This window comes from Centroberyx affinis, unplaced genomic scaffold (genome assembly GCF_046629955.1).
Source record: "Centroberyx affinis isolate AG114_WGS23_722 - 3 ecotype Tasmania unplaced genomic scaffold, CSIRO-AGI_Caff_v1 ptg000211l_1, whole genome shotgun sequence".
In the NCBI taxonomy this organism is placed as follows: domain Eukaryota; kingdom Metazoa; phylum Chordata; class Actinopteri; order Beryciformes; family Berycidae; genus Centroberyx; species Centroberyx affinis.
The window spans coordinates 28,481-54,969 of NW_027278903.1; the positions used below are offsets into that span (position 1 = coordinate 28,481).

The 26,489-nt window shown below is 41.3% G+C and overlaps 3 protein-coding genes across 3 annotated transcripts; 2 read left to right on the forward strand and 1 right to left on the reverse strand.

Annotated features, from left to right (window-relative positions):
- Nucleotides 1-4,375: 4,375 nt before the first annotated feature.
- Nucleotides 4,376-8,934, forward strand: LOC139661990 (extracellular calcium-sensing receptor-like). The gene is made up of 8 exons (XM_071540590.1): nucleotides 4,376-4,488; nucleotides 5,032-5,320; nucleotides 5,435-5,521; nucleotides 5,738-5,929; nucleotides 6,181-6,714; nucleotides 6,801-7,025; nucleotides 7,554-7,677; nucleotides 8,033-8,934. Exons 1-8 carry the CDS (start codon nucleotides 4,439-4,441, stop codon nucleotides 8,932-8,934), a joined length of 2,403 nt encoding a protein of 800 aa, XP_071396691.1. The 5' UTR covers nucleotides 4,376-4,438.
- A 1,956-nt stretch (nucleotides 8,935-10,890) lies between these two features.
- On the reverse strand, nucleotides 10,891-15,586 carry olfcu1 (olfactory receptor C family, u1). The gene is made up of 12 exons (XM_071540722.1): nucleotides 15,440-15,586; nucleotides 15,176-15,313; nucleotides 14,845-14,997; nucleotides 14,563-14,763; nucleotides 14,165-14,307; nucleotides 13,798-14,023; nucleotides 13,488-13,618; nucleotides 13,192-13,288; nucleotides 12,637-12,760; nucleotides 11,952-12,424; nucleotides 11,627-11,707; nucleotides 10,891-11,247 (listed from the first exon to the last, which is right to left on the reverse strand). Exons 1-12 carry the CDS (start codon nucleotides 15,584-15,586, stop codon nucleotides 10,891-10,893), a joined length of 2,271 nt encoding a protein of 756 aa, XP_071396823.1.
- Nucleotides 15,587-20,315: 4,729 nt separating this feature from the next.
- LOC139661926 (extracellular calcium-sensing receptor-like) lies at nucleotides 20,316-25,873 on the forward strand. The gene is made up of 9 exons (XM_071540514.1): nucleotides 20,316-20,512; nucleotides 20,758-21,052; nucleotides 21,232-21,318; nucleotides 21,616-21,885; nucleotides 22,269-22,475; nucleotides 22,567-22,842; nucleotides 24,412-24,639; nucleotides 24,746-24,869; nucleotides 24,960-25,873. Exons 1-9 carry the CDS (start codon nucleotides 20,316-20,318, stop codon nucleotides 25,871-25,873), a joined length of 2,598 nt encoding a protein of 865 aa, XP_071396615.1.
- The last annotated feature ends 616 nt before the right edge of the window (nucleotides 25,874-26,489 follow it).

Sequence of the window (26,489 nt, forward strand, 5' to 3'; positions counted from 1 at the left end):
TTTACCACCATGGGAAAATTCACTTGTATTACATTAACTGAGCTTTGCAAGACTGTCACTGAGTGTAACTCCTCCACCTCATGTATTGACCCTGTACCTACAGCATTTTTTAAGTGGGTGTTCAATAGTGTTTCAAGTAATATCCTGAAGATTATAAATGCATCCCTTCAAACAGGCATCTTCCCAGATGCCTTCAAAACAGCTGTTGTAAAACCCTTACCCAAGAAACCCAACCTAGATGGTAATGCACTGACCAGCTATAGGCCGATATCCAACCTTCCATTCATTAGTAAGAAACTTGAAAAGGTAGTTTCAGTGCAAATAAACTCCTTTCTTAAAGAAAATAATATCCTGAAGGAATTTCAATCAGGCTTTAGAACATACCACAGCACTGAAACTGCTATTATTAAAATAATCAGTGACCTCAGACTAAATTCTGATGAAAATAAGGTCTCAATTCTTGTCCTCTTAGGCCTAAATGCAGCGTTTGATACGATTGACCATGATATCTTAATCAATCGTCTTGAAAAGTTGGTTGGTCTTTCTGACTGTGTGTTAAACTGGTTCAAAACATACATCAAAGGGAGAAAGTTTTACATCAGTGTTGGAGATCATGTGTCTGAGAAACATGACATCTGTTTTGGGGTTGCACAAGGGAGCTGCCTTGGTCCATTATTATTCTCACTATACATGCTGCCACTTGGTGACATTAGATCATTAGAGATCACAATGTATGTTTCCATAGTTATGCGGATGACACGCAACTGTACATCTCTGCTGAACCAAATGATGCTGCAGCTATAAACTCCATTACTACCTGTCTTTTGGCAATAAATAAATGGATGAGCAATACTTTTTTAAAGTTAAACGAGGACAAAACTGAAATCCTACTAGTCGGCCCTAAAACAAAAAGAGAAATGCTGTTTAACAATCTGGGAAAATTGACTCCCTGGATTAAATCTGAGGTTACAAGTCTTGGTGTTATCCTAGAGTCAGATCTAAGCTTCAAGTCCCACATTAACAAGATGACGAAAACATCATTTTTCTACCTTAGAAACATAGCTAAAGTACAACCATTTATAAATCAAAAAGATGCTGAAAAACTGATTCATGCCTTTATTTCAAGCTGACTCGATTACTGTAACGCACTTTTTTACTGGTCTCCCAAAAAAAAACACTGAGAGACTTCAGCTCATTCAAAACTCTGCAGCTCAGCTATTAACCAGAACCAAGAGGAAAGAGCACTAGTCCAGTGTTAGCTGCTCTACACTGGCTTCCTGTAACATTTAGAATTGATTTTAAGGTCCTCCTCCTTATATACAAAGCCCTTAATGGGCGAGGACCAAGTTACATTGCTAACTCCCTTGTTCACTACTTGCCTTCAAGAACACTGCAATCATCTGCTGCTGGTTTATTGGAGGTTCCCAGCAACAGCCGAAAGAAAATCGAGGATGCAGCCTTTGTCAATTATGCCCCAAAGCTATGGAACACACTACCTATAGATATCGGGGAAGCCAGCTCGCTAAATATTTTTAAAAGAAAGCTAAAAACTGATCTCTTCACTTTAGCCTTTAACTAGCTATGACTTTCCTGATACAGGCTTGAAACTCTTTGTTGCACTTTGCTTTGTACTTATGCACTGCTGCACTTCTTTTAAAATGTTGTATTTTACTTGATTTTATGCATTTTATGTACTCTATTTTTTAACTTTATTTTTATTATAATTATTATTCTTCAGTGGGTTTTATTTTCCATCTTATGTTATGCATTCCTCATTTTTATCTTATTTTTACTATTATTATCAAGTGGGTTTTATTCTCCATCTTATTTTATATTAATTATGGCATTCTATCCCTGTTATAATGCTCATTCTATGTCTATTTTCATGTGAAGATGCATTCTATGTATTCTATTCTCATCTTTATCTTATTTTCACTATTATTATAAAGTTTTATGTGAAGCACGTGCATGTAATTTCTTTGTTGTAAAGCACTTTGAGCTGCATTTCTTGTATGAAAGGTGCTATACAAATAAAGTTTATTATTATTATTATTTAAACAAAGTCACAATGCTTCTCTCTTAGTTGCCTTAGTGTAGATTTTTTTGTGATTTTTAATTTTGTCACACCTGGGAATTGCTCAGTACAGCTAGTACTCACACACTCACAAGGCCGCTTGGTGGACACAGCTCCTCTCTCGTTTGCTGCAGCCCTTTTCACATCGTCATGGTAACAGCTAAACCAGTGCATTACAGCTTTCTGTGGCAAGTTTCTTTTTGCGACTTATTGACAAACCAATCCGACAAAAACAACAAAATTGTAATGGTTACTAGCACTATAGGCTACATAATTTTGGGGCAGGTTGTGGAGCGATTTAGTGAAGGCCATAGCTGGCATCAGGAAGTTGTAATTCACCGGTTTCTCAGTGCAGAAGCGAACATGAACCCAAAGCCTTCAGCTAAGTTGTTATTTACATTCGAGAGCGAGTATAATAAAAGCATGTTGGTAAAGTCATCATTCTCCATATTTTCTCTGAATATTCAACGCTGATGATATCGTTGTAGTGTGAATGCTTGAGTGACGCGTTATAGTTGGAATTATCTTTATAGTTGTTGCTCTAGGTGTGAATGGGCCTTAACAGTGCAAACAACGCAACATCACGTATGCAAGCATAACTGTGTAGGTCTTGACGCCACTTCTCGCGTGACTTTCAACAATGGGTAGTCAGTCACTCAGTCGGTCTGTGACATCAGTCAGTCAGTTAACTACTTTCACTCTTCTAGGCCGATCCCAGGGGCCCGGCAAAATGCTCAGATTATGGGCACAATTTAAAAACCATTTACTATCTTTCCCACATCATGACTCCAATGCTATATTTAGGATGTCTCTTTGACAGGGGAACTTCAGGGGAGTGGGGTGATTTTTTTTATCAGAAAGGGATCCCCACATAAGACCTGATGAAGTTGATGGCTCATCAGTGGTAAGATAAGATAAGATAAGATAAGATAAGATAAGATAGACTTTATTGTCCCGAAGGAAATTTGTCTTGGACACATACAGTATCTGCTGTTAAAATACAACTAACATGGTGCATACATACGATACATACATACACAGGCTGTCACCTATACACATGCACACACAGTACCTACAGTACATGCGCAGACTGCCATCAACCAACAAATTGCACACTGCCCACTGTACAACACCCCTGTAGTCGAAATAAAACAGCCTCATCAACATAGAGTCTTCATAGAATGTACATATGTACAGTTAAAATTAAAAGCAGCTTTACAGGGGTTGGCCTCTGGCTAACTTGCCATTTAGGGCTTTGATGGACAGGGGGACAAAGGAGTTCTTAAAGCGGTCGAGCCTGCACTGGGGGACTCTGAAGTGTCTGCCTGAGGGAAGAAGCTGGTAATCAGGGTGGAGGACATGGGTGGGGTCTGAAATAATTTTTTGGGCCTGTCTGATGATTGTTTCATCAAAGACAGCCTGGAGTGAGGGATGCTGCCTGACTCCCTGACTGGCCTGCCTGACTGGTGTGATATGTGGTGATGGACAGAAGTTAAGAAGGAAGTTTGTGGCCCTGGAGGAATAAATAGTGTGAGCCACTCTTAAAACCAAGGGAAATGCAATCTTGTCCTGTACAGCAAGCTAGAGCAAATGTAACCATAGTTGGTAATTAGGTAGGTCTGTCTTAAAGACAGGCCTTGTGAGTACAGGCAGAAATCTGCCTGTGTAATGTTTAAGGTTATTGAAATTGTATGAGGTATCACTATAGGGTGAAATCATAAAATATAATGTAGTATAAATTTGGTGGCCTGACTTTAATGGACAATGCTAATTTCAGTTTATTTTTTAAGTCATGCAGGCACCAACCAAACAAAAATTAATTAATTAATTAATGTTATGTATTACAAACAATACCAGGAAAGAAATGATTTAGTATTGCATGTCAAACCCAACATTAAATATTTTTTGGTATTATTGATTGATTGATTGATTCATTCATTCAGTGGTTTCAATGGTTTGGTTACAGTACCTGAATGATATGTGAAAGTACTAGAATTTACTTTTATTTTTAGTCATTCAATCTTCATTAACCTTCTTTAATGAATTAGGCGGGACTGCTAATATCCAATGACACTCTTTGTCATTAATGAGATGCAAGGTGGGGCAGGAAACTCATATAACTTGTCTCCCTCCCTGCTCTCCCTCTATTTGGGGATGTGTAAGAAAATGACACCCCTATTCTTATTTCATCAGGTTTACCCTGTCTGTGTCCTGACCTTAACTCTCACCCCAAATTCACACTACACCTCTCTCTCTCCATCTCCAGGCAAAGCGTGCACTCTGCAGAGCAGCTTTGAGCCAGGGTTCGTGGCTGAGGGTGACTATGTTATCGGGGGAATCTTCCCCCTTCACTACAACCAGGAGATGCCAGACCTCAACTGCACCTACAGACCATCAGCAGTCAAGTGCAATGGGTGAGTTTAATAGGTTTGTAATCAGTGTGAGAGAATTTAACTTACTGTAGCAGGTTCAATGGCATTTGACTTTGTCTCACAACCATGGACTGTTGTAAAACTTTGATGTAGTTATCTCTTACTTTAGTTTACCTTAGTTTTTTTTTTTTTGGGGGGGGGGGGTTTTCTTTACCAGATTTTAACATAACATGACAATTTCTTAGCTACAGTGATAGCCTGGAAAAGGCCCTTTGAGGTGGGGCAAGGGATTAGAATAAAAAAAATTCCAGAAAGAGACAAGACAAAACACATAATTTGCTGACAATAAGAGCAACACACAAAGGTTGTGAAACAGTGGACATTACAAAGCAGAATCAGTCAGTTATTATATCAGACTACAAGACATGTGTATAATTAACATCAACACAGGTGCAAAGGCAAACAATAATTTAGACAAAGTTGAAATTGAGAGAACATCTCCACCTCTCAGCTAATTTCACCTTTTCTCCACTCTGTTTTTTTCTGTGTGTGTGTGTGTGTGTTTGTGTGTGTATCGAGCTACAGTTTTGATCCCAGGGCTTTCCGCTGGGCTCAGACTATGAGGCTGGCAGTGGAGGAGATAAACCAGAGTGAGGAGCTATTGCCCAATCACACCCTTGGATACAAAATCTTTGATTCGTGTGCCTATCCACTGACAGGCCAGAGAGCTGCTCTGGCTGTGCTGAATGGGCCGGATAAAGCCCACTCACCCACGTGTATTGGTGCTTCTCCACTGCTCGCTGTGATTGGGGAATCTGGTTCTGCTCAGTCCATCGTGGTGTCAAGAATCCTTCAGCCCTTCAGAATCCCAATGGTAAGGGTAAAAAATAAAACACACAAACAGAAATTAACAAACATTGCCCTCTGTGCTCCCTGATGTTGTTCTATAATCTGTTCTATAAAGGGTTTTTTATACCTTCTTTCTCAGATCAGCTATTTCTCATCCTGTGCGTGTCTCAGTGACAGGAGAAAGTATCCCACCTTCTTCAGAGTGATCCCCAATGATGATTATCAGGTGAGAGTCTGGCCTGCGATGAAAATGGGCCAATTACAATCTGCCAATATAATCTTGCACTACTATACAAAATTAGGAGCTAGTCTAAAAAATGTGGGTTATGTAAAGCATAAAATGTATTGTAGCTTTTTTTCTGTAATGCCAATTTACATTAATCTCTTCAAAATCTCTGTGTTATGACACCAAGCACACTAGCACTCCTTTCCCTGACCCCAGGTGAAGGCCATAGCCCAGCTGCTGGTACGCTTCAACTGGACCTGGGTGGGGTTGGTGCGGGGGGACCATGAATATGGCCGCTTCGCTGTGCAAGGTCTGCTGAGGGAGTTACAGGGGACCAGAGTGTGTGTGGCGTACCAAGAGATGATCCCTCTGCTCTACAATCGCCAAAGGGCTCTGGAGATCATGCGGGTAGATACAACCAGATGCTGAATGAAGTAGCATGAAATAGGAAAGAATATTGCGGTAAAGACTGAGTAGGTAGCTCACAGAAAGCAAATTCATTCAATTTCAAGGCTTTTTATCATAGGTATTGATAACTCACTTTTCAAATTAAATTTGAAATCTTTCACCCAGAGACAGCTTTAATCTGTTTTTTTCTCCCTACTATCTTCCTTGCCAATCTCTTTCCTCCTCCATCATCTGTCTCTCTTTCTGTAAAGGTGATGCGTAGCTCTGGGGCAAAGGTGGTGGTGGTGTTTTCAGCCGAGGGGGAGATGACTCCCTTCCTGAGGGACTACATGAAGCAGAATATCACAGGGATCCAATGGGTGGCTAGTGAAGCCTGGATCACAGCCTCTGTCTTCACAGGGAGCGAGTATTACCCCTACCTGGGTGGCACCATTGGCTTTGGCATCAGGCAGGGTCATATCCCAAGGCTCAGTGACTACCTGCAGACAGTAGAGCCTCACAGATACCCCTCTAACCCACTGGTGCAGGAGCTGTGGGGGGCTCTGTATGGCTGCGCTCCCTCTCCCTCCTTCGGCTCTGTGCTTCCCCCTTGCTCAGGGCAAGAGTCCCTCCTGGAGCAGCACTCAGCTTACATGAATACCTCCAGCCCCAGAGTGGCCTATAATGTCTACAAGTCTGTATATGCAATTGCTTATTCCCTGCACAACCTTCTGCTCTGTCAGCCAGGCAGTGGGCCCTTCCATAACAACTCATGTGCTCAAAGCAACAACATACATCCCTGGCAGGTATATATTCTTACTGTTATCATGACTCTTGTTTGGAAAAATAAAAATAGTAAAATAGTATCTCATATAATTTGTTTGTTTCCAAGCTCCAACACTATCTCCAGGATGTGGCATTCAGCATTGGTGGAGAGGAGGTGAACTTTGACCTGAAGGGCGACTCCATACCCTACTATGATGTCATCAACTGGCAGCGAGGCAGTGGGGGGAAAATTGAGTTTGTCAACGTGGGGTTGTTCGATGGAACCAAGGCTGCTGGGAAGGAGCTGGTGATCCAGGAGGAGAGGATAATTTGGGCAGGGCACCAGAGTGAGGCAAGCTGCTCACACTGTGTATTTACCTACATCAGATGCCAACTGTTGAAGTTCTGTAGGTTGAGGTGGAGGTAAGTCAGGTGGACAGGACAGCCTCCATGGACAGGACAACCATGCAATTTGCCCCACACAGTATAAATGCAAAGTCATCATGTGATCTATTTTAATTATGACAATATTGGTGTTTTAATGTGGCCTGTTGTATCCCATATGGCTGCAGTCCTTTATAATACAAGCTAAAACATTAGTAATGCTTAATTTGTATGCTGTTAGCATTACAGATTTTTAAAAAGCTTATGATATAATTCATTCATGAATAAGTAAAGAGTGAGTTTTTATACTAGTTCCAACATTCTTCTGTACAATAGCACAACTTTCTGTGCCTGTTATCTCTATCATTAGTATAAATGATAGATGTGGTTTAAAATCCCCCCCGACTGTGTTTGCTGTACAAAAATTGTTTTACCATGGAAACAGTGGACCGAACAGTGCAGAGCTCCAAGCCCTTATTGTCTGTGTGTTCCCAAGGTGTTGGTGTCTGTATGCAGTGCCAGCTGTCTTCCAGGATCCCGGAAGGCTGTCCGTCGTGGGGAGCCTGTGTGCTGCTTTGACTGTGTACCATGTGACAGCGGCAAAATTAGTAATCAGACAGGTGAGATTAAAATAAAGGAGTAAAAATATATTTGCGTATCATATATATATGTACTGTATATTTGAAAATGTAAATAACATACAGTTAATAAAAGGTAAAGCAAAAAACTCCACATATATCTGTGGTTGTAACCGCACTCTCAAGGCCCAGGACTATGGATTCAAAGCAAAAAAGGATCTTTATTGAAGACCGCAATGAGCTATGATGTGTTTTGCATACAGCTTCAGGCCTTATAAAGCTGTATGCAAAACGTATACTCATTAAATAACATCCGTTTAACATTTGAATATAAGATAAGATATATTGAAATTGAAAATAGAACAAACAATCTATTCTTTTTTTACCTATTCTCTAGATTCCATAGACTGCACAGCTTGTCCTCAGGACTTCTGGTCAAACACAGAGGGAACAGCCTGCATCCCCAAGAAGGTGGAGTTCTTGGCCTATGATTCCTTGGGCATAGCCCTGACAGTGATCGCTGTGGTGGGTGCCTGCCTCACCCTAGCTGTCCTTGCGGCCTTCCTCTATCACAGGAACACAGCCATAGTCCGTGTTAACAACTCCGAGCTCAGCTTCTTCATCCTGCTCTCCCTGACTCTGTGTTTCCTGTGTGCACTGGTGTTCATTGGAGAACCAACATCCTGGTCCTGCATGCTGCGCCACACTGCCTTCAGCATCACTTTCTCCCTTTGCATCTCTTGCATCCTGGGGAAGACTCTAGTGGTCTTGGCTGCTTTCACTGCCACCATGCCTGGGAACAACATTATGAAGTGGCTGGGGCCCAAGCAGCAGAGGGCCATTATCTTCAGCTGCACCCTGGTTCAGGTGGTTATCTGTGCTACCTGGCTCATTGATGCTCCTCCCATTCCATACAGAAACACACAATATGAACGTTCCAAGATCATTCTGGAGTGCAGTGTGGGCTCTAGCCTTGCATTCTGGTGTGTACTAGGATATATTGGTCTCCTGGCCTGTCTGTGCTTTGTACTGGCCTTTCTGGCCCGCAAGTTACCGAGCAATTTCAACGAGGCCAAGTTCATCACTTTCAGCATGCTGATCTTCTGTGCGGTGTGGCTGGCATTCATCCCTGCTTATATTAGCTCTCCTGGAAATTATGCAGATGCAGTGGAGACATTTGCTATTCTGGCCTCCAGCTTTGGCCTGTTGTTCTGTCTGTTTGCTCCAAAGTGTTACATTATTCTACTGAAGCCAGAGAAGAATACTAAACAGCATCTGATGGGAAAAGAAAAGACGTGACACTCAATCAGTCAAGTCTTTTATAAATGTTAGGATTTAAGATTCACAGTCAAAGATATTTTCAAATAGCCTATTCTTCCTGTATGACTGTTGATTTATTTCAGATTTGCCCAAACTGTGCTGTAATGGTTGTTGTTTGTATGCAACAGATATTTGTATTAAATGTTCTCATTTATCACTGTATAAGAAAACAAGTATAGCAACTATAAGTGCAAGGAGCTTGTTACTCTAATGTACTCATATTTAAAAAAAAAAATAAAGATGTTTAGAAGTGAATATTTTTGTAATTGATTCATTACATTCATTTCAAATAACACCTCTGAACAATGTACAATCACAAAGCCTGATTGACACATCCATCTCAAAAGTAGATGGTCAATTTGTCCTGGCAACCTGAGATACTGAGGTTCAATATACAGTATGTGGTGAAACTGTTGGATTCGACATTCAGCAATCTGCCATCTTGTTTCTGAGATTCTAGTTTTGGATTGATCCAAAGTAAATGGGTTTTATTGTATCATACACTCTAGATAAGAAGATCAATTATTCATAAATTAATGAATAAACTGTCCCTAAAGACTCTTTGAGGTTTACAAAATAGTGTGTGCTAATCTAACATGGTCAATAAGGCTCTTGTCCTGAGGGAAGTCAAGACAAATATTTACTGTGCATTCTCAGTAATTGTATAAGTGTTGTTTGTCTTTACCCAACACTTTCATGTCAGAGTAAGAAACACTTTAACTACCAAGAATAATAAATGAGGCAGAGACATGTTGACAACTTACAGAGTTTATTGTCTGTGTTGCTGACACATATGAAATAAAGACAACAGAACCTCAAATACAGTGCAAAAGGACAGTAGGAGACTGTCCTTTTGCAATTTATTCATTTATTAAAAATAAAACATGGCACCATGTTTCACCTAGTGTTTTATTTAATCTCACATTCAATTATGCAAATTGAGTTTTCCATAGTAGTAATTACAATAAACAAATAAATAAATTGTTTTTGTTACTTGTGTGTCAATACAATGCAGTGCATAACACATGAGGTACCAACCTCATACTCAGTGATTAGTGACCAATTGCAGACTTTTAACCATCCCAGATGAAATCCTATCCTATAGAAGTATACTCATACCCATAATTCACAGCTACAAACTATCTTCACCAACCCCAAAGTGATCGTCATATTTCTTGAATTGCAGTTCTTTAAGAAAACTGTGATATTGTTTTTAACTGTCAAGTTCTATTATACAACAGGTAGTTCCGACCAAGCAATCTGATTGGTCAACTAGGCATATAGAACGTGATCAAATCAGCATGACAGCACACCTAGCCGTGCTCATCACTAAAAATATTACTCCGCCATATATTATTATACAATATATTTAAATATACCTCTGTTCAGCCTTGATGTTACTAGACGCTCTGGCATCCTCCATCAGCTGTGCCGGTGAGTCGCTGACACGGCGCTACTAGCTTAAAAATACATGTGAAGTTCGCGGACGTAGTAGCTAAATCTGTCCATGGAAAAAATATGTTTTTCAGCAGATATCTTAGTTACAACAAGATTGAGCTAGCAAGGCAGTTTTGTGTTTATATGTGTGGTATTTATTCAGTTTTGGAAATCCCACGATCTCTAGAAAGCATTAGCTCAAGTTGGCTGGCTGACTCAACAGGGACTAGAAATCGTCTCTGCTGCTAGGTCGTTACTAAGGGTCGACCTGTATTTCCAGGGAAACGGAGATAACACTAGCAAAAAGTTTTTTATTTTGAGAGCGAATTGCCCCATGAATACATTTTGATTATATCTTTTATTTTGTTGGTAACCGTTGTATAATCGCAATATACACAAGAGGGTGAGCTTTACCGTCATTATTGGCACGACAGTGATGCGGTCAGGACCAAGGCGCTTGCGATGAAGGGCCTCTAGCAATGAAAACAATGCAAAAGTTCATCTGTAAGATTTTCCAGTGATGCCTTTCTTAATGTTTCTTTCAGGCTGAAGTAAAATTATATAACATTTGGGCACAAAAATACACAGCAACAGTCCAAAACTAGAGGCTAGGATAGCAAATATCTCCACAGCTACAGTGAATTTCCCAGGAGAGCTGACATGAGCTGGGATGAACGAGATCCACACAGCACAGAAGATCAGCATGCTGAAGGTGATGAGCTTGGCCTCGTTGAAGGTGTCAGGGAGTTTGCGTCCCAGGAAGGCCAAGAGGAGGCAGAGGGCGGCCAGCAGGCCAATGTAGCCCAGGACCAGGTAGAATCCAGGAGGCCATGGCTCCTTACACTCCACAACAATCTACATGTGTCAAATTATATCAATACATTACATACAGTTCAATTCAACTTTATTGTAACTCTCAGAGTCCATTAAAAAACATACAACATTATAAACACACAAACAAAATACAATACATATATAAAAAGAAAATATTGCCACTTCATACAATTTGCATGAGAGTGTAATGTGATTTAGGATAAAAATCGACATGATGTGATTTGATATGATCAAGTGTGATTGTTTAGTTTCAGGTGTAAAATGCAAAATTTCTTTCCGATTTCTTAAACTTATTCAGCTTAGGTCAACTTATTCACCGCACTAAACAATGTACAAACTTAAACATTTGAAAGTGATAAGAGCACAGATTTGTAATATCATAAATCTGACTGATCCTTACCTTTCCAGTTGAGGCTTGGTAGGTTGGGTTCCTGAATGGAAAGGGGGGTGCACCTGAGAGCCAACCGGCACAGAGACAAACCTGGGGGCAGGAAGGACACACGCATTTTAGAATTTGTTGCCAGTCAACCTGCCAACAATATTCTGTACTTCTCTACTTCTACTTCTTCTCTCATCACACACAAAACATTCTTAAAGTAGTCACTAATTTAACATGAGGTTAATGCAATACAATGACAAAATTGGTAGGGATATCCAATGGTACCCCCCCCCCACAAACATACACCCACCCACCCACACACACACACACATACACACATACACACCTGTGGAGCTGTGGTGCAGAAGATGAGTGTCCTCTGTTGAGGGGGACCAAACAGCTTCAGATTTCTGGAACCCGGTAGATTGGCCCGGAAGGCCAGGAGAACCACAATGGTCTTGACAAGGAGGCAGGAGAGACAGAGGACAAAGCTGATCCCAAATGCTGCCTGGCGGAGCCTACATGTCCACACAGACGGCTGGCCGATGAATGCCAGGGAACACAGGAAACACAGCTTGAGTGATAGGAGAAGCAGGAAGCTTATTTCTGAGTTATTTGCCCTGACGATGGGTGTGGAGCGGAAGCGGTGAAAGACAGTAGTGATGATGGTTGTCAGGACGACACCCAGCAGTGTGAGGGTGACCAGGATGATACCCATGGTGTCTTTGAAAGACAGGAATTCATCCACCCCCGCCATACACTTCACCTTGTCTTTGTCTGGCCAGTAGTACTCTGGACATTTTGTGCACTCTGTAGAACCTGTGAGGAGACATGTAGTACACACACACACACACACACACACACACACACACACACACACACACACACTGTATACACAAAGCCATCTGCACACAAAAAGTTTTACATCCATACATGATGACAGTACAGTTCAGTACAGTGGTTTTCATGACCGTCTACTCACAGGAGATGGCAAATTTATTAATAAACATCAAAACATGTATACAGGCTACCAGTCTGGTTGCTGATCTCTCCATCAGCACAGGGCAGACAGTCAAAGCAGCAGTGGGGTTCTCCTGGACGTCTGGCCTGCCTGCTGCCAGGGGGGCAGGGGGCACTACACAGGGACACAGGCACCTGGGCAAAGACCAGATGTAGAATTGCGTGCCAACATGTGTATTCTATAGACAAAACACTTGCTTGAACAAAGAATATGAAAAAAAAAAGAAAAGAAAATATGAGCATGCACCCAATTTAATATTCTCATATCCTGCACAGCACTGCTGGTGCAGTGTGTTCACTGGTGGGTGATGCGTGTGTTGTTTTCTCCATTGATTTATTGATTTATTGCTCCTCCTGTTTCTTTTCTTTTTTTTTTCTTGTTTTCATTTTCCATACTTTTTATGTAATTCACATTTTATTTTAGGTACTTTTACCTCACTGTCTCTTTGTGTTTTATTGTATGTAAAGCACTTTGTAAACATTGTTTTTAGAAATGTGCTATACAAATGAAGTTATTGCTATTATTATTAAAAAAACATTTTGGGGGGATATGATGTTTGACCCACCTGCGATTGGCCTCCTGTCCATACAATGGTGCTCTGCTCCATCTTCAGCTGCAGTCCCAAAGGAGCCGAACCATCGTAGCTTCCCACTTTGATAAATCTAAATTTGAGATAATTTCTTTAACTTGATCATAAAACAGGTATACAGCCTAACAGCATGTGTGACAGTATTGTATCATAAATCACTGCCTTTTGGTTATTACGGCTTAAATAGCCACAATAAGAAAATAATGCACAGTAATTTTTGCTCTAAAATATACAGTTCCTGTACTCCTTTTTCTTATAAGATAATATTCCACCTAATGTCACCCTTGCTGTCCTTCTGCCAGTTAATGATGTCATACAGGGGGACAGGCTCTCCGTTGGAGTCAAAATATACCTTCTCCTCAAACTGGTTGGTGAAATTCACTGTCCTCAGATGGTGTAACAACTATAGGAAAGGAGGGAAAGAAAAACTCAGAGGGTTAGGGTTAGGGTTAAACATGGTTTGGCCAAAAGAGTGATGCAAAAAAAATCCTCAAGGAAATCTCAAATATTCAAAGAAAATGCACATACATGGTAGATTACATAGGCATGATTTGGTTAATAACTTTACAGTAATTTACCTACCTGTCTAGATGTAAACGATTTGTTGTTCTCACACATTCCCTTCTTAAGTACAGAATCACACTCCAGTAAATTGTGCAGAGCATGGGCGATGGCGTACACAGCCTTATATACATTATAGGATATTCTGACTTGAGACACATCAGTATAACTGCTATCAGTGTGCCTCAGATACTCTGAACCAGTGCATACAGGCTTTACAGCAGCACCCTTATAATTTCCACCAACTGACCTCTTGAATGTCCTTGTTTTAGCTATAGGCCTAACCAAGGACCCAGAGTTGGCTTGATAGTCAGGTTTGGAACCACAATCAACCTGTCCCATTATGTTTTCCAAGGTGCCTGTGGTATTTTCATTGGATCTGTCTCCCCCAAACTCTAGCCTACAGCCAAACAGTTCTTCCCAGAACATGTTGACATATTCAAATCCAGGTTTGGGAGAAGGGCGGACATTCAACAGGAACTCTTTCAAACCAGGGATCGTAGCTCCAGGGAAGGAGAAGCCTAGCGTACCCTCCAGGAGAAGGTGGAAGCGGGGTGAGGCCAGCAGGCTAGCGGTCACCCAAGCTTCACTCGCCACCCACTGGATCCCTGTCACATTCCTCTCAGCCAGCTAGTTGATGAAGATTAGAAAGTGCCATGAGAAATACTTGAATAATTCATTCAATGTAAATAGTAGGTTCTTTTTATATTTTGTTTGTATTCATAATATATCAGATTTTATGCCCAAGCCTGTCTGTACATATTTACTGAGATCAAGGGAGCTCACCTCTGACAGCAGCCCCAGCAGCTGTCCCTCTGTGGCGAAAGCCACCACTACCTGTGCCTTTGACCTCTGCAGGGTGTCTGCAATGTCTCGTATCCCAGCCACTGTGGGCGATTTGGGGATAGTGAGATGGAATGCCAGGCAACCACCCTGTTGTCTTAACTGTTGAGAGAAAGCTTGGATGCCATAACGACTATAGTCATCCTGAAAGATACAAAGATTTGTTAATTTGTTATACCAACTGATATTTGAATGAAAGAGACACAGTGTTATTTTTTATCTCACCGGAGTACCTACTGTTCCCACCCAGCGCCAGCCTAAGTAGGTAACCAGCTGGACGAGACCCCTAACTTGAAACAGATCACTCGGTGCAGTACGCAAGAATGACGGGTAGATATGCTTGTCAGTAAGACAGGTACAGGTGGCAAAGTAACTGACCTGGGAACAGAAAGTTAAAGCGTTCAAATCATCTGAAAATATCAAATCATAACTAAAAAATTTAAAACATTGTGCGATTTATTATGAAAAGCAGGTGGTGGTGGTGGGGAAAAAAAACCCCACTGCAAACATTAAGTACTGTGCTGTGCATGATCCTGCCCCTCCATTCCTTTCTTACCAATGGAATACCAAAGGGGCTCAAAGTGTGAGCCACAGCCCCTGTAGGGGAAGAGGAGGCGAGGCCAATCACAGCAGGGACCGGGGCTCCAGCCAGACATGAGGGCAAAGTTTCAGAATGATTGACATTCTCTGCTGTCTTTTTCATCAGTTTCTCAATTTCTATCACACTCAACATTTTCCCCTCCGTTCTACTGCCACTGCACTTTGGTATATCTAATCTTTCTTCAGTTTCTTCCATTTTCTCTGCATTGCCCCTTACAACTGTGGAGTGACTGACTAAGGAGAGAAGAGCTCTCAGGCTGGTGTGGACATGGTCGCAGCTGTCCATGATCCGGTAGCCGAGCTTAACGCCAGGTAACAGGCTTGAATTATGATTTATTTCCTCCACTGCAAACACCATGGTCATCATCCAGCGGAAGGCTCTGTGGTCAAAACTGGAGCAGATGGAATGACACCATAAGAAAGATACATTATATTAAAATGTCATGAGACTTAAAGCACAATATGCTGCTATAACACTTAAACAAACCACATAGAGAGTGTTGGGGTGAAATACAGATCTAATCACAGCTGGGTGAAATTCTTTCAGTGAGGTAGTTCTGTAAATTAGCCTTGTGGGGAGATTGTTTTTATGTGGAAATAGGAAGAGGAAGCAAAAAAAACAGATATCAGTAGCTTCTAGCATCAGTATCAGTATCCATTCAGTATCTTCACACTCACCCACTGCAGGGTGTGTGCTGAGGTTTGCTGCGGTAGCTGTGCTGTGGCTTAGGGGCCAGGTAGTGGAGAGGGAACAACCCTCCAATCACCACATCCCCCTCCGACTGCAGGGCCAGAGGCTCGCTGTGTCCCAGACTCACACACTGAGGTAGACCAGAACCAGGTGCAGTGGATCTTGATCCAACACTGCTTACTCCCTCTATCCCCAAACCAGACAGTCTCTCTATCACACTCTCCTCTTCCACCACACCTCCCTCCATCTTCAGTTCTGTCCTTTCCTCCATAGTTCGAGGAACATCAGAGAACACTGGGATGAGAAGGCTCAACAAGACCCAAAGAGGTGGCCAGGGGGAAGTCCATACTGGCCCCATGGAGACTGTGTGTGGGCTGGAGTGGATAACTCTCCAACATAGTCTCTAAAACGCTAATGAACTAGCATATATAAAAACTATGAGACTTGCTTCATTTCATAGATCATATGAGTCATAGCTGGATAGACCAATCAGGCTCAAAAACAGACGCAGCAGGAGAGAGGGCAAGAGATGGTTCAACATGTGAATTATTTGTCTTAAATCTGGAACATTTTACTAATATTTATTACTAATAACAATGAATAGAATACTGATAATGATTAAGATGATTATTATTAATTATTATTATTACTATTATAAAAACATATTTTAGTAATATGTTACTACTATTGTGTATTGTTTTTCAAGCTTGATTGTGACAAAAATATTTTCCCTTAGGGGATCAATAAAGGATTATGATTCAATTAAATTTATTTCTGGGCTGGTTGCAATAACTGAGAAATAACTGTGCCAGACCAAACAGTAATAAACATAGATAATTCAAACCATAGATTTTAGTGTTGTGAGAATGTTTCCATCCAAATATGGCTTAGTATACTGCTACCACCTGCTGGGCATCATACAGTAAAGTCAGTGTACGTGTGATTAAAACGTCCACGTATGGCTTATTCACAAAAATCGGTCCTTCAGAAAAAATACTGTCTATCAAAAGAACATAAAGTTATTCGTCAGTGATGTATGCATTCTTTGCAACAGAACGTGTGAAAAAACCCTGCACTTGGCCCATTTGAAAGCCTAATAAAAAGAATGAAGGGGGGTAAACTGCCACTCAAATCTCACATCAAAGCTCATTCATCAAGGTCAAATGTGTTCGTAAAGATATTTTGACTTTTATTGAGTGATTTACTTAAGTATATCACACAATCCATTAACCAATAGCTAATGTGGCCATGACAAAATATTAGCTGATGTGCAAATGTAACCCAATGTTCTTTGAAAATACATTTGTAAACATTCCCTTGTTGTGTTACTGTGCCTACCTGAGGTTGACAGTTGTTGACGTTCCCTTACTGGGGACATGCAGTTATCTATGTGGGCTACGTGTGTCAGTCTTTTCCTGTTCTACTGTCCAAAGGGAATGAGTCGCGCGTTAGAGCTCCAGAACGCAGCTGAAACTAGAACTTAGTAGAAAAAATTCTGAGTAAACAGAATAAAGTAAGAGATCTTTATCATTGAATACTGAACAAGAATAGAATTACTCAAAATTTGTCTATATTGTACTAAACATGTGCGAACATTGGATATTGATAAGCTAGATCTCGTAACTTTGGTTTACTACCAAAATGCATGAAAACAAAGTTATATTATATTGAGTTATATTACCCTAGTTTTAAATCCACTCAGGATGAACTTAAAAACTGCCTTCCATTTTAAGACGCTTGTGTTTTATTATATTGAACATACGTTGGCAACAGGTGTAGTTAACAAAAGCTAGTTTTGTTAACTATAGGCATGTGATGCAAGTGTTAGGCTAGTTTGCAAGCTATGTGCAACAGAAGGTGTTGGGTGCTGTCATAAAAAATAACATAGTACAATTCAATTTCAACCGTGGTACTGATACGATGTGTGTGTATGTGTATGATGGCACTGGATGGTATTTTCATTTGTACCATGGTAGGCCTACTATGATACAGCCATAGTAACAGTCATACACCATCATGGCCATTGTACTGAAATAACACTATGGTACAATTCAGTTTCCACCATGGCCTACTGCAGTTTCAAACAAGTTTCAACCATGGTATTTTCAGTTGTATCATGGTACTGGCCATACCATGGCACATCCATGGTAGCGGATGGTACTGCCACTGTACTTAAATAATAGCATGGTACAATGCAGTTTCAACCAACTGATAGGCCTACAGTGGTATGATGGTACTGAATGGTATTTTCAGTTTACCCTGGCCATGGTATAGTTGGTACCTCATCTTTACCTTTTTAGAAAGTTTTAACCAAGCACTTAGTTCATTCAGTGATTATGAAAATCATTCAGTTGGGTATAAGTTACAATATTTGAGAGCATGAAGGGACTCATGCTGATTAAGAGGGAGAACTTTTATCACCACAAGGCCATCTTGGTAGGAAAATAACAGGTGATTGTAATCAATTAACAGGTGATTATAATCAAATGGCAGTCACAGCCAATGAGCTGTTTATATGGTAAAGCAGCAATGGTAGGAAATGCGTGTGACATAATGGGAATACTATGAATATGAAATATGAGCGTCAATTCACGTGACGTCCAGTAGAGGGCGCATCGCGTGACTTGCGCCATGCAGTCTTTCCACTGCGAAGTTGCAAGTTTAGAGCTTTGGTGAAAATACATAAAAATAGAGATAAAGTTTGAGATATTTGGCAAAGTCATATCAATACTTGTTGATACAGTACTCCTTAGTGGGTAACTGAACTACAGGATCGTGGGAGCCTATTTTTGTTTGCCTTTACCGAGACCTCCGGTGATTGGCTATTGCCTGAATATGTCCATTAGTCTAGCATTAGCCTTGGTTGTTGCTATCTGGGAAGGGGATATTATACTCGAAGTGTTCAGTGATCACATACTGATACTTACACCAGAAGTAATGTAAGAGCATTATGAAATGTTTGTATATTGCATTTGGCGCATTTTGTGTCATTTGTGTCCATGCTAAATGTAATGCTAAGTTAAGCTAATTGTGCTCTCCTGATATAACGTTAGGCTACCTGCAATTGTGCCCTGCTTACTGGTGCCCTGTGAGGTAAAAAAATTGCATTTATTTTGTGGTGGTAAAAGGTTAATTGATGCAACAGCTAGGCTTCAAACCTAAAATAATAATATGCTTTGCCAAATGGAAAATAACTGTTACAGTCAAGCACAGCAACACACGTTATTGTTGCGGGAACATGTTTAGTTTTTTACTCCCCCCGGGTAGATACACACTTTGAATGACCATGGTACTTTTTTGTAAGGAACTGTATACTGGAGAATGAGCACCAAAAAGTTTAATTTCACTGCACCCTGATTTATGCTTGTGAGCTGCATTGTTATATTGTATATGGTTACTGTTGTGAGCTAAATGCTGTAGAGTTGGAAATACATCAAAGTAGAGCCCAATGGACACTTAAGATGAATTGATGATGAAATAATTAAGACTTTTGAGCAACTATTCTGTGCATCTGTGTGCCGGCTGTTTTTTTTTTTCATAGAGCCCATTCAGCTGGAACCCAGATCAGCTGTGATGCTCCTTTCAAGCTGCCATCTCATCTCATCATCTTTTGTTTTCATTCATTTGAACTTTTTACTTATTTTGATTGTGAGAAAACAGAATTCTGTGTAAACTGAGTCGGTGTAACTGAGGTAAACCATAGACGATGTGGAAAGAACTAACATAATATTGGGGTGAATGGAACTGATTGCATACCTTGAGAGGAACAGATACACTAAAAGAAATATAATGTACAATATATTATACTCACCTACGTATATGCTTACCTAGAATGGTATATTTACCTGTTACGTACTAAACCTATTGCTAGATTCACACCAACTGTCGTATACTTACCTGTTATACTCACCTATAGTTATAGCCTATATTCAGTTATTGCAATATACTTAGCTGTGACGTCTACATTATGCAATATATTGGTCTAATATAATATATTACTTATTATAATATACTAACAAGTAAGCTACAGCCAATCTCCTCATTGAATCTAGACTTAGAGTAACGAAACCATGCTCTCTATAATCTGCATTGGTCTTAAATTGATGCGCACAGGGGTTACACAAACATTAAGCTTGACATTCTGCATCAAAGGCTGCACAAGACTCATTTTGATATGAAAAATAACTTCCTAATGTGTATTAGGCACTGCCCCTAATTCTTCACCTGCCATATTGGGTGGTGTGGAAGATTAAACAATGACGCAAGGCTGCAAATGGGCTGACATAGCACTGTCTATAAAATGTAGTGACTGTGCATAAGGATTAGAAACCGGGGTAAACTGAGGACAGCAGTCATGGGGACATTTCTTGACACATACCTGTTCTTGTGTTTGTACTTGATCTTGATGATGTTCTCGTTGTCTTTTTTCTCCCCTGTGTCTTCCTCCCTTTCCTCCTCCTGTCGGTTACAAGGACAGTTTCTTCTGAATGGGATGCACAAGGCTGGGGATGTGGTTCTTGGTGGGCTGTTTGAGGTCCACTACTCCTCTGTCTTCCCTGAGCTGTCTTTCACCTCAGAGCCACAGCAGCCCAGATGCCAAGGGTGAGCCTCACACAGATACAGCGGAGAGCAAAGAATTGTGCAGAACAATCTGGTCTGTCCAGAGTATGCAAAGTGTTCAGAAATTACCGAAAAAGTATTTGGTTGGGATTTTTTTTTTTGATTTATTGATCTAATTGGTTAGCTAGCTTGTTAGCAACAGATGGCCAGCTGTTTTTGTAAATTTCTACATAGTTCCCACAGTGAATGTTATTTTTCAGTAATTAATAGTGACATTTTTGTATTAGTTTTGACATTCTAGGGTTCAGGCATGCTCAGACCATGGCTTTTGCTATTGATGAGATCAACAGGAACTCCAACCTGCTACCTAATGTGACTCTGGGATACAGTCTCTATGATAACTGTGCCACACTTGGAGTTGGATTCCGTGCTTCATTGTCGTTGGCCAGTGGCCGAGAGGAGCAGTTTCTATTAGACGAGACTTGTTTAGGGTCCCCTCCAGTCCTGGGGATTGTGGGTGATTCCTACTCAACATATACTATTGCCATCTCCAGTGTCCTAGGTTTATACAAGGTGCCCATCGTAAGTTTCCTATCTTCTATCAATGCATTTACCATTAGACAGTGCTTTTGATGTGCTCTATTTTGATTTAGTTTCATATTTTAAAAAAAAGGCAAATAACTGAAATGCGTGAAAATGTTTTTGAATGCATGACTTGCAGGGATTGCATACTCTGTGTGCATACTCTATGTCTCTCACAGGTGAGTTACTTTGCCACATGCTCCTGCCTGAGTGACCGACAACAGTTCCCATCCTTTTTTAGAACAATCCCTAGTGATTCCTTCCAGGTGAGCCTCTATTAGCAAAACAATAACTTACTAATAAGTTGACAGCAGTTAAACATTCCACAATAAGTATGCCAGCGCAGCTTGTAAAGAAATCCCTCCACTGAATGAAACTGATTTGCTTTTGTGTATGAAAAGCCATGTGCTTTGTGTGTGTCGTTAATGGAGCTATATGGTCTCAGATGACACAGCTGAAAGAGAATAATTAAACCGTGGCCACTGTGAGACTTGTGTAGGAGTTTTTCCTCTGAACGAATATTCCAGCCTGAGCTCTAATCCTTACACTCTCTATCCAACTAGGTGCGTGCTATGCTCCAGATTCTAAAGCGGTTTGGCTGGACTTGGGCGGGCCTGCTGGTCAGTGATGATGACTATGGACTCCACGCTGCCCGGTCCTTCCAATCTGACCTGGCTCAGTCTGGTGGGGGTTGTCTGGCCTACTCAGAGGTTTTGCCCTGGGGCAATGACCCAACTGAATTTAGGAGGATTGTCGATGTGATGAGGAAATCCACAGCTCGTGTTGTCATTGTGTTTGCACATCAGGGCTACATGCTTAACCTCATGGAAGAGGTTGGGGTTAAAATCTTAATTTAGGAATAAAACTTCTATGTTCTGTAATATAATAATAATATAGTAATAATATAGTTTATAATATAAATAAACTTGACTTGTAATAATTCTAATAATTTTGAAGAAGGTGAATTAAAGTATTATATTAGAAAACTGCCATTAACAGAATTCCTTCCATTACTTTAACACAGATTTGATAAAATATGCAGAATTCACTTAGAACTGACATGCATCACCTTCCTCATAATCATTTCTAACACATTGGATTATATCCGTGCTCATATGACTTAAACTGAAAACTACACAGCAAATTTGTTATATACAATTCATTAAAGTAGATATTACATTAGTGCCACTGAGGTCTGGACTAACACAATCCACAGGTGATAAAGCAGAATGTGACAGGTCTGCAGTGGATGGCCAGTGAAGCCTGGACAGCAGCTGCTGTGCTCCAGACCCCCCGCCTCATGCCGTACCTGGGAGGCACGCTGGGTATTGCCATCCGTCGAGGAGAGATACCAGGGCTCAGGGACTTCCTGTTAAGAATACGACCTGACAATGACCCTAACAGCAGCTATGGAAATAGCATGGTGATTATCTTTTACTTCACCTCATAATCTGATCAACATTGAGTTAATCACATTATCGTTATTATATTATATCTTCATTAATTGTCTTCAGGTGAGGCAGTTTTGGGAATACACATTTCAGTGTAGATTCGGACCACCTTCAGCAGGGTGGGTGGATGCTGGGGGAGCGCTGTGCACTGGACAGGAATATCTAGGGAATGTGGAGACTGGCTTTTTGGATGAGTCAGATCTCAGGATAGAATACAACGTGTACAAGGCTGTGTATGCCCTGGCGTACGCCCTTGATGACATGCTGCAGTGTGTGCCAGGCAGAGGGCCTTTCAGCGGGCACAGCTGTGCCAGTTTGCAGAGACTGGAGCCATGGCAGGTGAGATATCAATTTACACTCCACCTGTTTGTTTCTAAATGTTGTGATACTCCATAAGGTACGTAGTCAATGGGGTTTTTCTGAACAGAAGATTTGTTGAATAAAAAACAACACTTTAACTATTACAGCAGTACCTTGAAAATGCCAGGCTATTAACCTTGTGATTTTTTTTCTGTGTTTGAGTGAGTGGGAAAAAAGAAAATCCAGGAAGTAGCAGAATGAAAAAGATTCCCAGTAGTTATGGTAATTAGGGTTGGGCAGTAATACGGTAATACGGTATCCCGGGGTATTTGAAAATAGCAATGGTGTCCGTTTCATTACCGTCATAAAAAAAATTCTGCTGCCCAATGTGCGCATATATATAATAAACGCCTTAAGCGTGTTTATCCAGCACCACTGTCTGTGTGGTTGAAGATGCTATGAAAGTGATGACAGAACTTTTTGTAAACAATGTAATTTGTAAAATAAATAACCTGTCAAAAAAGACTAACTAGTTAGAAGTGATCATAATCGCACGTCATGTGACAGCTTCTCCTCAGAAGGGAGAATTAGAAAAAAAAGATGGCGAGCGCAAGGGAGTTGGTCCCTAAAAAGAATGCAACTGCTGCAATTTGGCAGCATTTCGGGTTCCGACTAGGGATGGGCATTTCAAGCAAAAATACTATTCCATATTCTCTGGGAACTGGGACCATTCTTCGAAGATCACCTCCCCCCTCCCCCCTCCCCCCGCCTGCACGTACGGTGCGAACTAGGCTAGCCATATTGACGTTAGCTAGCCAGGCTAACTAGCAAGCTAGGCAGACGTTAGCATAGAGCTAGCAAGCTAAGCCAGCTACCTAGTCTGGCTAAATAGCTCCGAACCGGTCCTTCTCTCGTTTTACGTGCCCATCTCAGAATCAATCACCCGCTAACCGCTGCGAGGATGAACATCTCGTCCAGTTCAAAGCCCCCCGCTGCTGCTGCTGCCCAAGCAGGACCATCCACTGTAAATATGTTGTAAATATGTAACGTTTGCGATTCCGTTTCTGATGTTCAGAGAATAAAACTGGAACATGTATCACATGTTTGTCGTTGTGTGAAAATCACAGTTGAAGTGCACTGCAACCACCTTGTGGCGGGAAACTGTATAGCAGCGACTACATAAATTCATCATTTGGAATTGGCCCAAGCCCTACAATGTGATTTTTAATCAGACGGTAATACCGTATACCGCGGGAAAATTTGGGGAAGGTTTAACGGTGTCAAAAATTGGATACCGCCCAACCCTAATGGTAATGTTAACCAATCAGAGAAAACAACAACTCACTCAAGGTCAAGCATTGTTTGGATCAAAGTTTGAAAATAGAGCTGTTCATGTTTTGCATGTAGCCAATTTAAATAGCATGATGGCTGAATTTAGCAAGGTTAACACAAAATATTTAAATTTTTTCTCTTGATCATCCTCAAGCTCCATTGTGTATAACTAGTTATGTCCAGAGTACACTTTTTGGATAGTTTCTCTCTCTCTCTCTCTCTCTGTGTCTCACTGTTTATCTTTTTGTCTGTCATTTTCTTTTCACCCATTTCTAGCTTGTTTATTACTTGGAAAAAGTTAACTTCACCACAGCATTTGGTGATCAAGTGTCATTTGATGAGAATGGTGATGCCTTACCAATCTACGATGTTATGAACTGGCTGTGGCTCCCGGATGGGAGCACAAAGGTTCAGAGTGTGGGTGTGGTTAAGAAGTCAGCCTCCACAGGTGAAGAGCTCATACTTGAAGAAGACAGAATCTTCTGGAATTTTGAATCCAAAAAGGTCACTTCTGCTTATTCAGCTACCTATTTTGTTGGCCTGTGGAGAACTTATCACAATAGTGTCAAAGAGTGTGGAATAACAGTGATAATTGTTATTCTACCTCTAGCCGCCCTGGTCAGTGTGCAGTGAGAGCTGCCCCCCAGGTACCCGCATGGCCAGAAGGAAAGGGGAACCTGTGTGCTGTTTCGACTGCATCCCTTGTTCTGAGGGAAAGATCAGCAATGAGACGGGTTGGTGTACATTGTAAAATAATGTTGTTTATCTTTAAGGATATAGGCCTACTATACATTATGTATCTCAACACCTGCCCCTTTCTTTAGGCTCCATGGAGTGCAACATTTGTCCAGAGGACTTCTGGTCCAGCCCACAGCGTGATCAGTGTGTCCCTAAGAGAACAGAGTTCCTCTCCTACCATGAACCCTTGGGTATCTGCTTGACAACTGCCTCACTGCTCGGCACAGTTATCTGCAGCATTGTCCTAGGAATCTTCACCTATCATCGCAGCACACCTATGGTACGAGCCAACAACTCAGAACTCAGTTTCCTGCTCTTGCTGTCACTCAAACTATGCTTTTTGTGCTCGCTGCTGTTCATTGGCCGTCCCAAGCTATGGACATGCCAGCTGAGGCATGCAGCGTTTGGGCTCAGCTTTGTGCTTTGTGTCTCATGTATCCTGGTGAAAACCATGGTGGTGCTGGCTGTGTTCAAGGCCTCCAAGCCTGGGGGTGGAGCCAATCTGAAATGGTTTGGTGCTGTACAGCAGAGAGGGACAGTTCTGGCTCTAACTTCCATCCAGGCAGCAATCTGCACAGCCTGGCTTGTCTCTTCCTCACCGGCTCCTCATAAAAACACACAATACCACAATGACAAGATAGTCTATGAGTGTGTAGTAGGGTCCACAGTTGGTTTTGCAGTGTTACTAGGCTATATTGGCTTACTGGCTATCCTCAGCTTCCTCCTAGCATTTCTGGCAAGGAATCTACCTGACAATTTCAATGAGGCCAAGCTCATCACTTTCAGCATGCTGATCTTCTGTGCCGTGTGGGTGGCCTTTATCCCTGCTTATGTCAACTCCCCAGGAAAATATGCAGATGCGGTGGAGGTATTTGCCATCCTGGCCTCCAGTTTTGGCCTCTTGGTGGCACTGTTTGGACCAAAGTGTTATATAATCCTGCTGAGACCTGAGAGAAACACAAAGAAAGCTATCATGGGTCGAGGCACTACCAAGACATAAAAGCAGCACTTCAATGTATCAATAAATCTCCTTAAAGGAATAGTTCACCCAAAAATGAAAATTCAGTCATTATCTACTCACCCCCATGCCAGCTGAAACTCCGGTGAAGTTTGTTAGTCCATACAGCAGGTCCTGAGCTCCACAGCGGAACGGCGTAGAAGCCTTCTCCAAAACAACTGAAGTTGCTGGGGACCTGACTCGACTTCACAGTGAAAAAAATAACGGGAAATAACCATAAAATGGCTCCATGCAGCTCGTCCAGTGTAATGCAAGTCTCAGGAAGCCAAACGATCGCAAAGTGACTTGAAAAGACCGACATTTACACCTTTAGCTGAAATCATCACTCTAGCTGTTATTTTAAAATACGTCACATGTGCGCGCACCCCGGCCTTAATATGTAAGACTAGCTCGAATAAGCAGAAACAAGACTTACGGTTTGGCCGTTTCTATGCCATTCAGCTGGCATGGGGATGAGTAGATAATAAATGAATTTTCATTTTTGGGTGAGCTATTCCTTTAATGTCTTTTTCCTTCACTCAGGACTGATCTGCTCATGAATGGCTCACAAAATACAATTACATACAACACAACACTTTTTTAGAATATGCAAAACAAA

Excerpts from the sequence above, each read along its gene's own strand:
- olfcu1 (XM_071540722.1), bottom strand. The coding sequence starts at position 15,586 with ATGATGACCATGGTGTTTGCAGTGGAGGAAATAAATCATAATTCAAGC. Across the intron at positions 12,761-13,191 it reads GGACAGGAGGCCAATCGCAG|GTGCCTGTGTCCCTGTGTAG; the intron begins GTGGGTCAAACA and ends GTCTTTGCCCAG. Across the intron at positions 11,248-11,626 it reads ACCAAGCCTCAACTGGAAAG|ATTGTTGTGGAGTGTAAGGA; the intron begins GTAAGGATCAGT and ends TGACACATGTAG.
- LOC139661926 (XM_071540514.1), top strand. The coding sequence starts at position 20,316 with ATGATGTTCTCGTTGTCTTTTTTCTCCCCTGTGTCTTCCTCCCTTTCC. Across the intron at positions 21,886-22,268 it reads TGCTTAACCTCATGGAAGAG|GTGATAAAGCAGAATGTGAC; the intron begins GTTGGGGTTAAA and ends CACAATCCACAG. Across the intron at positions 22,843-24,411 it reads AGAGACTGGAGCCATGGCAG|CTTGTTTATTACTTGGAAAA; the intron begins GTGAGATATCAA and ends ACCCATTTCTAG.
- LOC139661990 (XM_071540590.1), top strand. The coding sequence starts at position 4,439 with ATGCCAGACCTCAACTGCACCTACAGACCATCAGCAGTCAAGTGCAAT. Across the intron at positions 4,489-5,031 it reads TCAGCAGTCAAGTGCAATGG|TTTTGATCCCAGGGCTTTCC; the intron begins GTGAGTTTAATA and ends ATCGAGCTACAG. Across the intron at positions 5,522-5,737 it reads TCCCCAATGATGATTATCAG|GTGAAGGCCATAGCCCAGCT; the intron begins GTGAGAGTCTGG and ends CCCTGACCCCAG.